An 18,163-nucleotide genomic window follows, 5' to 3' on the forward strand; every position below is an offset into this window, starting at 1 on the left:
TGGGGCTGTCCCTGGATCCTCCTGACTCTGACCATTGATAGAGGCGTCCATCATCATCATCGGCTGAGGCTTCCTGGGATTCTTACCTGCGTAACACCTCCATCAAACACCTGGAAACCTGCTCAGGTGACTTTTTAGAACATTTTCTGCTGTGTTCCAGGTGAATTTACTTTGACACAGCAACACGTGTTGGTTCTGACACGCCTGTAGTGTCTCTGTCATGTCTCAGCTTTCTTTAGAGACCAAGGTTAAACATGCAGCCCTTGTAGACGTGAAGATCAACTTATTTTGGGCTCATTTCAGACAGGAAACAGGACAACAGGCCTGGAGAAGAAGAGGTAACAGCTGCAACATCTGTTCACGTCAACAACCATCAGCTCATTAAAAGTTTGGATGATTCAGCTTTAGAAAATCTGCATGTTCCTGTGAGAACCTGGAAATGTTCATTTACCGAGCAGAGCCGCCGTGTTCCTGACGGAGCTCTGAGAACGGCTGGTCTGTGTGCGCCCTCTGCTGGAGGGTCTGCTGGGTTCCTCAAGCTGCTGCTTCAGTCTGGTCTTCACTTCAAATTTCTTTAGATTTAACCAGTCGGTGTTTGGAATCCAGTCCCCAGAAACTTTAAAACCACATAAATCCAGGTTTCTCACACGTTCTGGGGCCAGTGGCCCTCGTCATAGTCCTGACACCAAATCACAAGATATTTATTTGAACTACGAGTTGATGACAGGATGGTTTATAGAGCCCATTTCATCCCATAAAGCCATTCACTCTGCTTGAAATAAAACTGAACCTGAACTCATGGCAACTTGAACTCAGCCAGCAGCTTTCAAATGAACCGGTACAAATTCCAGGAGGATTTTTAAACTGGCTGATTTCTCGGCTGAACCCAGACGGTTCCGTCCCATCAGTGGATAATTCAGCAGCCGCTCTTCTGTTTGCAGTCCGTTGCTGCTACATGCTAATGTGCAGCTGGAGCAGAGAGGTGGAGATCGTTGGCACCCATCATGTTTATTATTAAGGAGCTCACTGCTTCCGTTTGATCATGTTGCCAACCACTGACTCAACTGCTGAATCAAAGCTTTAGTTTCTGTAAAATCAGTTCAACTACAAACCGTCTGTCAGAGTTAAACTTCTGATATTTATCCAGACAAACAAAAACAGCCGTTCAGACATTTTTATTGAACATGTGGAAACATTAACACGTATAACCTCTTTCTATTTAACCATTACCTCTTTGAACGTGGGGAATGTTAACTTGGAACCACAACTTCCTGTTTAAGCTCAGTACTCCTCTCCTTCCTCTTCTCCCTCTCCTTCAACGGAGTCAACTCCCACTTCTTCATAATCCTTCTCCAGAGCAGCCATGTCCTCTCTGGCCTCCGAAAACTCTCCCTCCTCCATCCCTTCTCCTACATACCAGTGGACGAAGGCCCTCTTGGCGTACATGAGATCAAACTTGTGGTCCAGGCGAGCCCAGGCCTCAGCGATGGCGGTGGTGTTGCTCAGCATGCACACGGCTCTCTGGACCTTGGCCAGGTCTCCACCAGGAACCACGGTGGGGGGCTGGTAGTTGATGCCCACCTTGAACCCGGTGGGACACCAGTCCACAAACTGAATGGATCTCTTGGTTTTGATGGTGGCGATGGCCGCGTTGACGTCTTTCGGCACCACGTCGCCTCGGTACAGAAGGCAGCAGGCCATGTACTTGCCGTGACGGGGGTCACACTTCACCATCTGATTGGCCGGCTCGAAGCAGGCGTTTGTGATCTCGGCCACCGTCAGCTGCTCGTGGTAGGCCTTCTCGGCAGAGATGACGGGGGCGTAGGTAGCCAGAGGGAAGTGGATGCGGGGATACGGCACCAAGTTGGTCTGGAACTCGGTCAGATCAACGTTGAGAGCGCCGTCGAAACGAAGAGAGGCGGTGATGGAGGACACGATCTGACTGATCAGCCGGTTCAGGTTGGTGTAGGTGGGGCGCTCAATGTCCAGGTTCCTGCGGCAGATGTCGTAGATGGCCTCGTTGTCCACCATGAAGGCGCAGTCGGAGTGCTCCAGGGTGGTGTGGGTGGTCAGGATGGAGTTGTAGGGCTCCACCACGGCAGTGGACACCTGGGGGGCTGGGTAGATGGAGAACTCCAGCTTGGACTTCTTGCCGTAGTCCACAGAAAGACGCTCCATGAGCAGGGAGGTGAAACCAGAGCCGGTTCCTCCACCAAAGCTGTGGAAAACCAGGAAGCCTGAAGGCCGTGTGCACTGGTCCGCCTGAGGACAGAGATGGAGACCAGTTATGAAAAGTTTATCACATCATGTGCCTCCACCGGCGCCTAAACCTGTGATTTTACTCACCAGTTTACGGATCCTATCCAGAACCAGGTCAATGATCTCCTTTCCAATGTGTAGTGTCCACGGGGCGTAGTTGTTGGCAGGCATCCTCCTTACCAGTGATCAGCTTGCTCAGGGTGGAACAGCTGGCGGTAGGTCCCGGTACGTACCTCATCTGAGGAAACAACCTTAATGAGCTCTGGTTTGCAAGACGCTTTCACTGAAAGCTGAAGTGGGGGTTCTTACCGATGACAGTTGGTTCCAGGTCTACAAAGACGGCCCTGGGGACATGTTTTCCAGCTCCAGTCTCACTGAAGAAGGTGTTGAAGGAATCGTCTCCTCCTCCAATGGTCTTGTCGCTGTGCATCTGCCCATCAGGCTGGATCCATGTTCCAGACAGTAAAGCTCCCAGCAGGCATTTCCAATCTGGACACCGGCCTGGCCAACATGCACTGAGATACACTCACAGCTAAAAGTGGCAGTGCAAGGTTGGAAGTGGGGGAGAGAGGGGAAAATAAAATATTAAAGCCTGTTAGTGTAAAAATTTGTCCTGCCACATTAACGTTTATAAGCAGAAAACTAGATCATGGCTCCAGACACCTGCATAATGTCCCTCAAGACTGAACAGGGACAAATAAAAACCATGAAGCCTGAGTCTGTTGTCAGTTCCTCCCTTACATAAAAGTTCAGGGACGAATTCAACTAAAATTGTGAATTAAAAGAAAAAAAAAAAAAAAAAGCCAATTTAAAATAAAGTATCATTAAAAAAAAGGGGGGGGAGGGGGGGGCGTTGGCACCTAGCATTAGCCGCTAGCACCTAGCATTTATTTATTTATTATTTAGCATAGTGGTTAGTAAATAACACCATTACAGAAATGAAAAAACAAAACAAAAGACATAAAGACCAAAAGGGTGTAGGCTGAAGCTAGTAGCTTATAAAATGCCTACCCATTACTAAAACAATGTTACCAATTTGCTATAATTTACTAAATTGACATTGAAAAAAGACTTACATCATTACCCCAATTGCTAATAAGAGCGCTGGATGCTGAATGGGGGCGCAATGCATGATGGTCGAAAATCTTACCGACGTCGTGATCATCTTCTTCGTACGCGCGACTGAAGGCTGGCGCACTATTAATATTGGTTTAAGGAGATTTTTGTTAAAACCTTTCTAATGGCGCCACAAAACTACTGAGTTATGATGCACCCATTCAAACAGGCCCCTCGCGAGCGCAGGCCTGACCGCCATCTTACTAAAGCACTTTTCATATAATGGATGAAGGAGCCGGTACCACGCCCGTCCATTTCCAGCTCTTCAGTATGAAGGCCGAGTTCGATCTGTGCTCTTTTCAGTCAGTTTCTCACTGACGTTAACTAACCTGAGATTTAGCTAACGAATGTTAGCATTTTAGGCTTAATAAAAGAACATATAATCACTCGTCACTTTTAAATTCAAATGATTCTGTTGTAATAAATCACAGCACACACCCTTAAACTCACCATTTTTCCTCAACCGACGTTTCACGCACAAAGTTAGTAGAAGAAGAGGGGGATATGTTTGCCTCCCACTGATGGACCTTTATGTGTCCTGTGCAAGAGAGAAATGTCTAACGGTTGAGAGACCAGACATATATATACTATTTGCTTAGTCCCCGCCTTTAACCGGAAACGTCTCCAATTGGTTTAGTGTGTCATAAGTCTCCTTCCCATTGGTTAGAATCAACTTATGTCATTCAATAACATGGGCCTCTTCAAGAAAGAGGCGGCATTCGACAGGAAGTGAAAAATGTTCATGAAGATGACCGAATATTTCCGACATGCAGTAGTTTGACTAAACAGCATAAAAACAGTCCCTCAAAACAAAGATGAATCTCTGGAAGAATCAATGTTACTAATTCTTAATGAGGCAAATTAATGATACTTAAGTTGTTGTTATTATTATTTTTTTAAGTTTTTTTATGTTGGTGGAAAAACAAAAATCATTCACGAAAAAACATCCTGTTGATGTTTTACTAGAGCTCGATATGTACATTTTCACTAAACATTACGTCATTTATTTTATAATGTTGAATTTCATGTAGACCAATATAGGTTTAAAAGGTGGCTTAATGAAGCAGATCAAAAGACAGGAAAAGTGTATTAACTTTTGAAAATGTAAGTATATTTAGTCAAAGATGGCCATTTTTCCGGTTATCTTTTTGATAATTTTGACAATCATACAAGTACCATGTTTACTGGGTAAAATAGTTTAATTAAACAACACAGTTCCGAGTTTGATGATTATCTGAATAAAAATACTCAGATATTTGAATATGACATATAATGGGAACACACAATGTTTTAAGTACTTAATTATTTTTTACAATTGTTGTTTTAAGTTCATGTTCAGATGTGGTAGCAGTTTTAAACACCAGAAATACTTTTTTTTTTTCAATAAAAGTAAATAAAGGTTGAAAGGTTTTGACTGATTAGCGTGATAATGCTGCAGCAACCACACAAACAAACACAATCAGGCACACCGGATTCAGTGCCACTGATCTGAACTATGATAACCTGTACTTATTCATGTACAGTTGTGTTTCATCGTTTATTAAATGATTTCATTTTAGCTTCCACTACTACTAGGAGGAACTTGGAGCTATTTTGGTGCAGGATTTGTACTTTGACTCCTTATAAAACTGATTTAAAGGGCTGCTTTCTCATGTTTCTTCAGTTTTCTCTTCACTGGTTCCTGTTACATCCAAAGTCACACAAACCTCTTACCAACCTCGTCACCAAGGTCTTAAAGATCCCATAGCTCCAGATTTTTCCAACAGAGCACTTCAGTCTCAGACTGCAGGTTAATTGTGGTTCCTAGAGGTTCTAAAAGTAAACATCATGGGACGTCCCCAGCAGTCTCTGTTTTAATAACAGAAGACATTATTTGTTAGTACACTTGTCTAAACATGCAGAAATGAGTCCTCTGCTTTTCTGACTCATGTTCATCAGTTTGTGTCAAAAACATGAATAAAACCTCTAATCAACATTCAAACAGTCAAACTTTATTGATCAGTTTCACATTATCGCTCTTGTCAGTCACATCAGAGATGCTTGAATGAAGCTCCGCCCACTTCCAACATCCACCGCAGGTGCTGATGTCAGTCAGCTGATTCTCAGTTCAGTCTCTGCCCCTGGAGCTATGATTGGCTCATCCAAGGAATGGGGTTGAGCTCACAGTCAGGCGCTGCAGGTTCATGTTAACAAACTGAACATGAGAACATCCGTTGCCATGGAGACAACAGGAAGTCACTTCATTGGGGAGAAAGGACATGGAAACATGAGCTGGTTCCTCTGAGAGTCGAGATGGACGACACTTCTTCGGACTAAAACACACAAACACCAGTCACTGATTACTGATCCCTGATCATTCTCTGAAGAATACCTGATCTTTTCATGGAACTATAGGAAGAGATGATGGTCATCACTTCCTGATGAGGGGGCGGAGCCTCACCTGCAGCGACCACTCTGGCATCAGTGTGAGCTGTGTGTCGAATTCCAGCTCGATGGTCGGCACTCTGAAACCACCACAGGGTGTGAACTGAGGGAGAGAGAGTAAAATCATCATTACTACCTTCATCATCTTTATCATCATAACAATCATCGTTTTCATCATCACCATTATAGTCATCATCTTCATTATCTTTGTCCTTATCAATATCTTCATCACCTAATTACTCATCTTTATTATCACCTTCACCATTGTCATCATGTTAAACGTCATCACCTTCATAATTTCTATCATCATCTTCATCATCATCATATTTAAGTTAATGCTGCATTCACTATCATCTGGATATTCTAACTTTTGGGTCTCTGAGAAAAGACCAGAAGTTTTTAGCTCTGCCTTCTTTTTCGACATCATCCCTGAAATCACCAATGAGATCTTTCATTTTATTGATCAGCAACATCAAAGGAGTCAAAGGTTTTTAGCTCATTTCTGTTTCAGCTTCAACCAGAAAAAAGACAGACTCTGAAATTTCCTATGACTTTTAAACACAACATATTTCATGTTTCATCATCAGTGTCTTTTCATCCAGTTTTACATCTCAGGCTAAAGTTCAGTTCTAATAATGAGAATAACGATAATGACATCATAGGTTAGTCATGATGATTAGCTTAGTTGCTGCTTGTCAGCAGGCAAACCAGGTAAATGCTTGGGGCCCGGAGCCAGAAGGGGGCCTCCGAGGGCCAACCGTGACCGATCACAACAAAACTCCCTAAATGGCCCCACCTCCATCTCTCACGAGTAACATCGCCTAATGTAAACAAACAGGAGAGAAAAGGTTTATAAAAACGAGACATTTTCTATGTGGCAGAGACTAAAGAAAGGACAGTGGTAAGTAGTGCAGATAATCCCGAAGCGAATGCTGTTCAGAGCAGCTCAGTCCATTTGTCCTGATCAGTTCACTTACAGTGACCAGAGCACGTGTGGCAGAGCAACATGTGGATAACTCAGCATCAGCATGCAGGATTATAGTAGAACACTATCTGCACCGTTCACTATTAACTGAATTTAGGTGGTGAAAATAATTCAGGAACAACTTCTCACTCGAACATATAATGCTGCTTTATTCTTAGCTTGCACCCAGTCACAACACAACTCTTCTAGTCAAATACACTCATTGAGTGTATTTCCCAGTTTTAACCGTATCCCTCTGCCTCCTCTCCACTGTAGCAGCAGCATAATACAGTCCCAAATAGGGCCCGACCAATTAATCGGCAAGCCGATTAAATCGGCCGATATTAGCCCTTTTCAAAATGACCAATATCAACGTTGTTTTGCTGATTATACGCCGATTTATTCTTACTTTCTCATTAAATAGTAAATGCGGTTACGTGTTGGAGTATACAGAATGATGTCTTTGCGGCGTTTGTCCACTAGATGGAGCTCTGACTCACTTCAACCCACAGTCATCCCCCTGTCTTTTTTCTTACAGGGGTAGCTAGTAGCTAAAGACAGGTTATATTAAAGCAGTGGTCTGAGTTGAGCTTCCCAGCAGTAAGTTTTAAACATAATTGTTGTACAATTAATGACTCAGCATGTCTACAGTTTCAGTTTAACTCTGGTTACCATGTTGTAATGATGAGTGACGCGTGCTTCGTTTGTGTCGGTCAGCTTTTTATTTACACTGCATTGCTAAAGTTGTGGCTAAATAGCTAAGGCGCTGTTTTGGCTAACTGCTGAAAGCGGTAACTCTTATTTTGAAGTGTGAAGCACCGTCGAACAGGTATGTGGCATGTAAAATGTAATAGAGCAATTGCCAACGTTAACTTGTCATAGTAGCACGTCTAGGAACCGGCTGACCGTCGGCAGTTCACACCATAGACTGAATATAAAAGATGGGCGGAGCCTCTGTGACGTCACCCCATAGGTGTCTGAAGAGCAAAAGTGAAGGCTCGTTGGGCGGTTCCTACCGCCGCCATATTGGCAGCGTCACATCAGCCGTCACTCCCGGAAAATACAAAAATGGGCAAAGTGGCTGAGAGGGGGACTGTGAGTGTGGGGGTGGATGATTGACGTCTATCAAACTCCAAGCTGCCCGTAGCTAAAAGCTAACTGACTCAGATCTCAGATCTAACATGAGCTAACGTGAGCTAACTGGGGCTAATGGAGGTAGGCAGACTAAAGCTAAGGTGTGCTGTTAGCCGGTTAAAAACCGCGGTTGTGCAGCACTCTCCCCTTCTTGCCAGAATATTGGACACCTGTCAATCAAAAGGACATGCCCCTAATTATGCTAATTTCAAAGATTAAATAACATCAAAATAGATGAGTTAGAAAAAAAATTCACCCCCCCTCCACAGTTGTCATGAAGGTAAACTTGACCTATAAATCCTAAATGGATTTTTGTACCAGGCTTTAAACAGTTTATTTCTGCTGTGAAGTTGGTCTTTTTAACATAGGAGTCTATGGGGATTTACTCTATTTTGGAGCCCCTAGTGGACGAGGGGGGAACTGCAGTTTTTTGCACTTCCACATCGGCTTCACATTTTACAGCTGGCGGTTGCCACTTGTTTCACACATATCCTGTGGTTAAGTTATTCCTAAAAAACGGCCAGTCATAACTCTATGTTAGCAATAACATCGCTGTTATCCCAACCTAGCATAGCATTAGCTAAGTAGCCAGTAATTGCAGAAATAAAGGTGTATAAAATATCTAAGCATACAGAACGAGTGTTCATCACTCTGTCAGCTGCAGGTTGAGGAGTATTTTAGGTGGAGAGATGTGGATGCAGAGGGGAGGATTTTTATTCATGGCAGCACCATTATATTTAAAATACAACTCTATCAAAGATGACGTCTTTCTGACATTTGAGAAAAACATCTCTGGTTTTTATTTTGGTTCATATATGATACATACCATGATATATTTCATGACAAAGAAAATATTAAAGAAAATGTCATTTAACATTGAAGAGCATCAGAAGGCTGCATAAATAAAGTTTAACTTCACTCATGTTGGTTATATAAGGCAAACACCTTATATGTATTTTTCTACCTGTACTTTAACCTACTTCTAATTTACATCAGCAAGAAGTACAAAACAAGATATATTTAATTAATTCATCATTCGTTTATACAGTTCATATATAGATTGACATTTTTTAAGGTTATATAATTCAATTTATAATCAGATTTTTTTTCTGCCAAATATCGGAATCGGTTTGAAACGATCCATATCGGTCGGGTCCTCGTCCCAACAAATGGGAAACTTCTGTTCACCCAAAACAAAAATGAGTCTCATCTTATAGTAATGTGCTGTCAGTAACCTTTAATCCTCAGCGACGGCGTAACTACTTACTGGTACTGAAAAACGTAACGCTGTTTATTTTAATGCCATTACTCCCATCACTGATGTGTCTTGGAAGTGTTGGGAGAAAGAATGGGAAATGGGAAAAGATACAACTTTTTCTAGAATGTTTCAGGTCTGAGATGAAAAATGGAGGAAGAAGTTAACGAGCTTGACGGCTCGACATTGAACACATCATGGTGACATCACTGATCACATGGCATCACAGAACAGAACGTGTTTGATGTGTGATGTCACACGGCGTCTCATACCTCGGTTCAGCGGGCCAAACTCACTGTGGAATGCTCCCAGCAGCTTGCCGTACCCCGGTGCATCATGGGAGGTGATGGCGGCCTGGAAGTCTTTGCCCCAAACTGCCGGCCCACCAGGACGCATCTGGTACGAGATCAGCTCAAACACACCTGAAACACAGTCACCTGCTGTCAGAACCCACGGCTGCCCTGCAGTGCCTCACTGTGGGGGCGGGGCTTACCTCCATCATGAGGCGGTCTCTGCAGGCGGCTCCAAGGAACCAGGTATGTTACCTCGTTGTCCTGTGACGTCAGCATCGGGATGGCCTTAGAGATGTACTCTGAGATCCAGAAGGGGTCCTGAGACAGAGCTGCCCGAACAGCTGCCCGCTGGGAGTAACTGTCTGTGGGGGAGGAGGAGGAAGAAGAGAGGAAGTCACTAACTCATCCCACGAAGAAGAAGGGAGTGACTCAGAGACAGCAGAAGAGGTTCCTCACCGTACTTCCATATATGGAAAACTTTGTTCAGACCGCCATACTCGACACTCCAATAGCCAATCAGCTCAGAGTGCGCCGTGCGCAGGTGGATCTTCTCATTGGTCAGTTTAAGGAAGGCAGCGTTCTGGTCCGGGCAGATGCAGTAGGTCCGGAACTCGTAGAAGGTTTTGTGTTCCTGCTGGGACCCGGTAGAGAAGAGCACATGAGGCTGCAAAGACGAGAGAGAAAGAAGAGGTCTCACTCTGACAGAAACACTAAGCTGATCAGAATATAGTCATGGACGGGCCCAACAGGACCAGTGGCCCAAAATGGGTCGGCCATGTTTGAAATGAGTCCAAACTCAAGAGGCACAAACCAACAGAACCAAAACTCAGACTCAATGAGGACACAAGGAAAGACACAACAAGGAGGACAAAAGGAATGACATGGGGAGGTTGCAAGAAGACATGACAGGGCAGCAAAGACATCTCCTGTCTCCACCGATGACAACACAGGAGGCCAGGACCTTAAAGAGAAAAAAAACATCAAATTCTCCAGAAATCAAACATCAACAACTCATTTCTGCAACATCAACAGAGACAAAGGAGACGACAAAGAGATGAGGGGACAGGGACAGCAGGAGAGGACAAGGGAAAGGTCCTTCTTTCAGACGCTGAATTTTATTCAAGTAATCAGAAAAACCTAAAAATGAACTTTTATGAAAAAATTCCTGCATTTGTCAAACAGCCATGAATTCTGGAGTGATTCTGAAATGGTCTAAAGTAACTCAGCTGAGATTCTGAAGCGATCCAAAGTGATGTGGTCTGAAGTAGTTCTGATAGTGGTCTAAACTGGTTCTGATGACGTCTACAGTGGTTCTGATAACGTCTACAGTGGTTCTGATAACGTCTAAATTGGTTCTGATAACATCTAAATTGGTTCTGATGACGTCTACAGTGGTTCTGATAACGTCTACAGTGGTTCTGATAACGTCTACAGTGGTTCTGATGACATCTAAATTGGTTCTGATGACGTCTACAGTGGTTCTGATGACGTCTACAGTTGTTCTGATGACGTCTACAGTGGTTCTGATGATGTCTAAATTGGTTCTGATGACGTCTAGAGTGGTTCTGATAACGTCTACAGTGGTTCTGATGACGTCTAAATTGGTACTGATGACGTCTAAACTGGTTCTGATTGACGCTCTACAGTGGTTCTGATAACGTCTAAATTGGTTCTGATGACGTCTACAGTGGTTCTGATAAACGTCTACCAGTGGTTCTGATGACGTCTAAATTGGTTCTGATGACGTCTAAATTGGTCCTGAGACGTCTACAGTGGTTCTGATAACGTCTAACAGTGGTCCTGATGACGTCTAAATTGGTCCTGGATGACGTCTACAGTGGTTCTAATGACGTCTACAGTGGTTCTGATGACTTCTAAATTGGTTCTGATGACGTCTACAGTGGTTCTGATAACGTCTATAATTGGTTCTAATGACATCTACAGTGGTCCTGATGACGTCTAAATTTGTCCTGATGAACGTCTGCAGTGGTTCTGATGACGTCTACAGTGGTTCTGATAACGTCTACAGTGGTTCCGATGACGTCTAAAATTGTTCCGATAAAGTCTACATGTGGTTCTGATTGACGTTTAAATTGGTTCTGATGACATCTACAGGTGGTTCTGATAACGTCTAAAATTGTTCAGATAACGTCTAAAATTGGTTCTGATGACGTCTTACCGTGCTTCTGATAACGTCTACAGTGGTCCTGATGACGTCTAAATTGGTCCTGATGACGTCTACAGTGGTTCTGATGACGTCTAAATTGGTTCTGATGACGTCTACAGTGGTTCTGATAATGTCTAAATTGGTTCTAATGACATCTACAGTGGTCCTGATGACGTCTAAATTGGTCCTGATGACGTCTGCAGTGGTTCTGATGACGTCTACAGTGGTTCTGATAACGTCTACAGTGGTTCTGATGACGTCTACAGTGGTTCTCATAACGTCTAAATTGGTTCTGATGACGTCTACAGTGGTTCTGATGACGTCTACAGTGGATCTGATGACGTCTACAGTGGTTCTGATAACGTCTACAGTGGTTCTGATGACGTCTAAATTGGTTCTGATGACGTCTACAGTGGTTCTGATAAAGTCTACAGTGGTTCTGATGACGTCTAAATTGGTTCTGATGACGTCTACAGTGGTTCTGACAACGTCTAAATTGGTTCTGATAACGTCTACAGTGGTTCTGATGACGTCTACAGTGGTTCTGATAACGTCTACAGTGGTTCTGATAACGTCTACAGTGGTTCTGATGACATCTAAATTGGTTCTGATGACATCTACAGTGGTCCTGATGACGTCTAAATTGGTTCTGATGACGTCTACAGTGGTTCTGATGACGTCTACAGTGGTTCTGATGATGTCTAAATTGGTCCTGATGACGTCTACAGTGGTTCTGATGATGTCTAAATTGGTTTTGATAACGTCTACAGTGGTTCTGATGACGTCTAAATTGGTTCTGATGATGTCTACATTGGTTCTGATGACTTCTACAGTGGTTCTGATGACGTCTAAATTGGTTCTGATAACGTCTAAAGTGGTTCTGATGACATCTACAGTGGTTCTGATAACGTCTACAGTGGTTCTGATAACGTCTACAGTGGTTCTGATAAAGTCTACAGTGGTTCTGATGACGTCTAAATTGGTTCTGATGACGTCTACAGTGGTTCTGATAACGTCTACAGTGGTTCTGATGATGTCTAAATTGGTTCTGATGACGTCTACAGTGGTTCTGATAACATCTACCGTGGTTCTGATGACGTCTAAATTGGTTCTGATGACGTCTACAGTGGTCCTGATGACGTCTAAATTGGTCCTGATGACGTCTACAGTGGTTCCGATAAAGTCTACAATGGTTCTGATGACGTCTAAATTGGTTTTGATGACGTCTACAGTGGTTCTGATAATGTCTAAATTGGTTCTGATAACGTCTAAATTGGTTCTGATGACGTCTAGAGTGGTTCTGATAACGTCTAAATTGGTTCTGATTACATCTAAATTGGTCCTGATGACGTCTACAGTGGTCCTGATGACGTCTAAATTGGTCCTGATGACGTCTACAGTGGTTCTGATGACGTCTACAGTGGTTCCGATGACGTCTAAATTGGTTATGATGACGTCTACAGTGGTTCTGATAACGTCTACAGTGGTTCTGATGACGTCTAAATTGGTTCTGATGACGTCTAAATTGGTCCTGATGACGTCTAAATTGGTCCTGATGACGTCTACAGTGGTTCTGATGATGTCTACAGTGGTCCTGATGACGTCTAAATTGGTCCTGATGACGTCTACAGTGGTTCTGATGACGTCAACAGTGGTTCTGATGACGTCTAAATTGGTTCTGATGACGTCTACAGTGGTTCTGATAACGTCTATAGTGGTTCTGATAAAGTCTACAGTGGTTCTGATGACGTCTAAATTGGTTCTGATGACGTCTACAGTGGTTCTGATGACGTCTACAGTGGTTCTGATGATGTCTAAATTGGTTCTGATGACGTCTACAGTGGTTCTGATAACATCTACAGTGGTTCTGATGACGTCTAAATTGGTTTTGTTGACGTCTACAGTGGTTCTGATAACGTCTACAGTGGTCCTGATGACGTCTAAATTGGTCCTGATGACGTCTACAGTGGTTCTGATGACGTCTACAGTGGTTCTGATGACGTCTAAATTGGTTCTGATGACGTCTACAGTGGTTCTGATAACGTCTAAATTGGTTCTAATGACATCTACAGTGGTCCTGATGACGTCTAAATTGGTCCTGATGACGTCTGCAGTGGTTCTGATGACGTCTACAGTCGTTCTGATGACGTCTAAATTGGTTCTGATGACGTCTAAATTGGTCCTGATGACGCCTACAGTGGTTCTGATGATGTCTACAGTGGTCCTGATGATGTCTAAATTGGTCCTGATGACGTCTACAGTGGTTCTGATGACGTCTACAGTGGTTCTGATGACGTCTAAATTGGTTCTGATGACGTCTACAGTGGTTCTGATAACGTCTACAGTAGTTTTGATAAAGTCTACAGTGGTTCTGATGACTTCTAAATTGGTTCTGATGACGTCTACAGTGGTTCTGATGACGTCTACAGTGGTTCTGATGATGTCTAAATTGGTTCTGATGACGTCTACAGTGGTTCTGATAACATCTACCGTGGTTCTGATGACGTCTAAATTGGTTCTGATGACGTCTACAGTGGTCCTGATGACGTCTAAATTGGTCCTGATGACGTCTACAGTGGTTCCGACAAAGTCTACAGTGGTTCTGATGATGTCTAAATTGGTTTTGATGACGTCTACAGTGGTTCTGATAATGTCTAAATTGGTTCTGATAACGTCTAAATTGGTTCTGATGACGTCTACAGTGGTTCTGATAACGTCTAAATTGGTTCTGATTACGTCTAAATTGGTCCTGATGACGTCTACAGTGGTCCTGATGACGTCTAAATTGGTCCTGATGACGTACAGTGGTTCTGATGACGTCTACAGTGGTTCTGATGACGTCTAAATTGGTTCTGATGACGTCTACAGTGGTTCTGATGACGTCTAAATTGGTTCTGATGACGTCTACAGTGGTTCTGATAACGTCTACAGCGGTTCTGATGACGTCTAAATTGGTTCTGATGACGTCTAAATTGGTCCTGATGACGTCTAAATTGGTCCTGATGACGTCTACAGTGGTTCCGATAAAGTCTACAATGGTTCTGATAACGTCTAAATTGGTTCTGATGACGTCTACAGTGGTTCTGATAACGTCTAAATTGGTTCTGATTACGTCTAAATTGGTCCTGATGACGTCTACAGTGGTCCTGATGACGTCTAAATTGGTCCTGATTAGGCCTGTCACGATAACAAATTTAGCTGTACGATAAATTTTCTCAGAAATTATCGCGATAAACGATAATATTGCGCAGAGCGCTAATGTGTCATTTTGAGACCATTCTCAACTAATATAGTGACATATGCCGTAATAATGCAAGTACACATTTTCAAAGGTCAATAAACTAAATAAATAAAAGCGCCTTTTTCACATACGCCGGGACACCGGCCCAAAAGTTATGCGGCCCACTGGGAATCCTCCCAAACCTCTCGATTAGCCGGCATTGCTCTTAATGTGTATTTTGTCATATACGGTAGTATATAGGCTGATTCTATTTGCGTAATGTGCCTGCGGATTACAGGGGTTATTACGGTAGACCAGGAAGTGGGGGCTTTGTACTGACGTCGTAAGCTAGAATGTGTGTGTTCTGCTTACATGTGGGAAGCAGCGAAACAATAAAAGAGGAGATGCTTGCATCTATTATTTACATATTTCAGCATGAGAATCGGAGGTTTAGCGCGAGAGCGTGAGAAGCCACTTAAATACGCAAGTCTCACGGCCATTGCGTGTTGGCAGCCATGCAAAACAAATGCGGCTTACCGGCTCGAGCTGCAACATGCTGCAGTCAAGCGTGACACTAGAGAGATCACTCCGCAAGAAACCAGAGCGTTTAGTCGAAATACTCCATAGTGAAACCTATTGTCATACACAGTCTATGGTAAAGGGGGGACGAAAAAAAATTATCGCGGCCAGCAAACTTATCGTGCTCTTATTTTCTTATCGTTCAATTAATTGACTTATTGCTTATCGCGACAGGCCTAGTCCTGATGACGTACAGTGGTTCTGATGACGTCTACAGTGGTTCTGATGACGTCTAAATTGGTTCTGATGACGTCTACAGTGGTTCTGATAACGTCTACAGCGGTTCTGATGACGTCTAAATTGGTTCTGATGACGTCTAAATTGGTCCTGATGACGTTTAAATTGGTCCTGATGATGTCTACAGTGGTTCTGATGATGTCTACAGTGGTCCTGATGACGTCTAAATTGGTCCTGATGACGTCTACAGTGGTTCTGATGACGTCTACAGTGGTTCTGATGACGTCTAAATTGGTTCTGATGACGTCTACAGTGGTTCTGATAACGTCTACAGTGGTTCTGATAAAGTCTAAATTGGTTCTGATGACGTCTACAGTGGTTCTGATAACATCTACAGTGGTTCTGATGACGTCTAAATTGGTTTTGATGACGTCTACAGTGGTTCTGATAACGTCTTAATTGGTTCTGATGACGTCTACAGTGGTTCTGATAACGTCTTAATTGGTTCTGATAACGTCTAAATTGGTTCTGATGACGTCTACAGTGGTTCTGATAACGTCTAAATTGGTTCTGATGACGTCTACAGTGCTTCTGATGACGTCTACAGTGGTTCTGATAACGTCTAAATTGGTTCTGATGACATCTAAATTGGTTCTGATGACGTCTAGAGTGGTTCTGATAACGTCTACAGTGGTTCTGATGACGTCTAAATTGGTTCTGATGACGTCTACAGTGGTTCTGATAAAGTCTACAGTGGTTCTGATGACGTCTAAATTGGTTCTGATGACGTCTACAGTGGTTCTGATGACGTCTACAGTGGTTCTGATAACGTCTAAATTGGTTCTGATGACGTCTACAGTGGTTCTGATCATGTCTAAATTGGTTCTGATGACGTCTACAGTGGTTCTGATAACATCTACAGTGGTTCTGATGACGTCTAAATTGGTTCTGATGACGTCTACAGTGGTTCTGATGACGTCTACAGTGGTTCTGATAACGTCTAAATTGGTTCTGATGACGTCTACAGTGGTTCTGATCATGTCTAAATTGGTTCTGATGACGTCTACAGTGGTTCTGATAACATCTACAGTGGTTCTGATGACGTCTAAATTGGTTCTGATGACGTCTACAGTGGTCCTGATGACGTCTAAATTGGTCCTGATGACGTCTACAGTGGTTCTGATGACGTCTACAGTGGTTCTGATAACGTCTACAGTGGTTCTGATGACGTCTAAAGTGGTTCTGATGACGCCTACAGTGGTTCTGATAATGTCTAAATTGGTTCTGATAACGTCTACAGTGGTTCTGATGACGTCTAAATTGGTTCTGATGACGTCTACAGTGGTTCTGATAACGTCTAAATTGGTTCTGATAACGTCTAAATTGGTTCTGATGACATCTACAGTGCTTCTGATAACGTCTACAGTGGTTCTGATAACGTCTAAATTGGTTCTGATGACATCTAAATTGGTTCTGATGACGTCTACAGTGGTTCTGATGACGTCTACAGTGGTTCTGATAACGTCTACAGTGGTCCTGATGACGTCTAAATTGGTCCTGATGACGTCTACAGTGGTTCTGATGACGTCTAAATTGGTCCTGATGACGTCTACAGTGGTCAGAGTGGAGCAGTCTGAGGTGGTTGTGCTCTCTGCCGCCACCTGGTGGTCTTCAGGGAAATTACAGCTGACTGATACGTGACTATGGACCATGACCCCTCAGTGTGTGTTTGTAATCAGATAAAACCAGGTTCTTTTCGGCACTGTAACAGATAGAAACACTTTTTCATCAAAACAAGTGGTTATTCGTGAAACTTTAACTTTTATATTTTGCTTTTTTTTTTTCTATTTGAGATTTTTTAACTGTTTCTCCTGCTCCCCGCTGTAATGCTTGTAATGTTTATTGTAAAGCACTGTGCATAGTCAATAAACCTGCATTGAAGACCATGAAAGACCTCAGACGCGCAGACTGCAAGCCGTGAGACGTTCAGGGTCCAGAGCTCCTGCGGGGCCCCTCAGCTGCTGGCTAATGTTAAACTTCAGGTTCCGACCTTGAAAAGTCTGATCAAAGATCAGCTACACAAACTAAAGCCACAAAACCACGAACCGAACCACACAGAACCAAGTGTAGAGATGATCCGCAGGGTGCTGACGATGAACGCGAGTGTGTGTGTCTCTGTGAGGTTGTGTCTGCGTGTGTTTAAACAGCACAAGAAAAGCAGCAGGTTTCTGCAAGTTCGTGCGGTTCTGTTCAGTCTGTGGCAGGCCGGTGGTCCGGTTCTGGTTCTGTTGAATAGTTCCAGGTGGACTCACCTGTGCAGGAGTAGATCTGAGAAAGACCAAAGCGGGTCTGAGAGAGCGGTTCAACTTCAACATGCTCGCGATGAAGACGAAGAGTAACAGAACCGAGAGATCCTCTAATGAACAGATGTCCCACTCTGAGAGAAAAAAACCCCCAAGATGTCTGTCTGTCTGTCTGTCTATCTGTCTGTTTGTCTATCTGTCTGTCTGTCTGTCCATCTGTCTGTCTGTCTGTCTATCTGTCCGTTTGTCTATCTGTCTGTCTGTCTGTCTGT

The 18,163-nt window shown here is 43.4% G+C and overlaps 1 protein-coding gene and 1 pseudogene across 1 annotated transcript; both read right to left on the reverse strand.

Moving 5' to 3' along the window:
• Positions 1-1,160: 1,160 nt before the first annotated feature.
• Positions 1,161-2,704, reverse strand: LOC121642937 (annotated as a pseudogene).
• Positions 2,705-5,346: 2,642 nt separating this feature from the next.
• Positions 5,347-18,047, reverse strand: nipsnap3a (nipsnap homolog 3A (C. elegans)). Its single transcript, XM_041990027.1, has 6 exons — positions 17,901-18,047; positions 9,902-10,109; positions 9,646-9,807; positions 9,425-9,574; positions 5,816-5,902; positions 5,347-5,687 (listed from the first exon to the last, which is right to left on the reverse strand). The coding sequence occupies exons 1-6, from the start codon at positions 17,961-17,963 to the stop codon at positions 5,611-5,613; spliced, it is 747 nt and encodes a 248-aa protein (XP_041845961.1). The 5' UTR covers positions 17,964-18,047; the 3' UTR covers positions 5,347-5,610.
• Between the last annotated feature and the right edge of the window lie 116 nt (positions 18,048-18,163).

Source organism: Melanotaenia boesemani, chromosome 7, assembly GCF_017639745.1.
Source record: "Melanotaenia boesemani isolate fMelBoe1 chromosome 7, fMelBoe1.pri, whole genome shotgun sequence".
Taxonomy (NCBI): Eukaryota; Metazoa; Chordata; class Actinopteri; order Atheriniformes; family Melanotaeniidae; genus Melanotaenia; species Melanotaenia boesemani.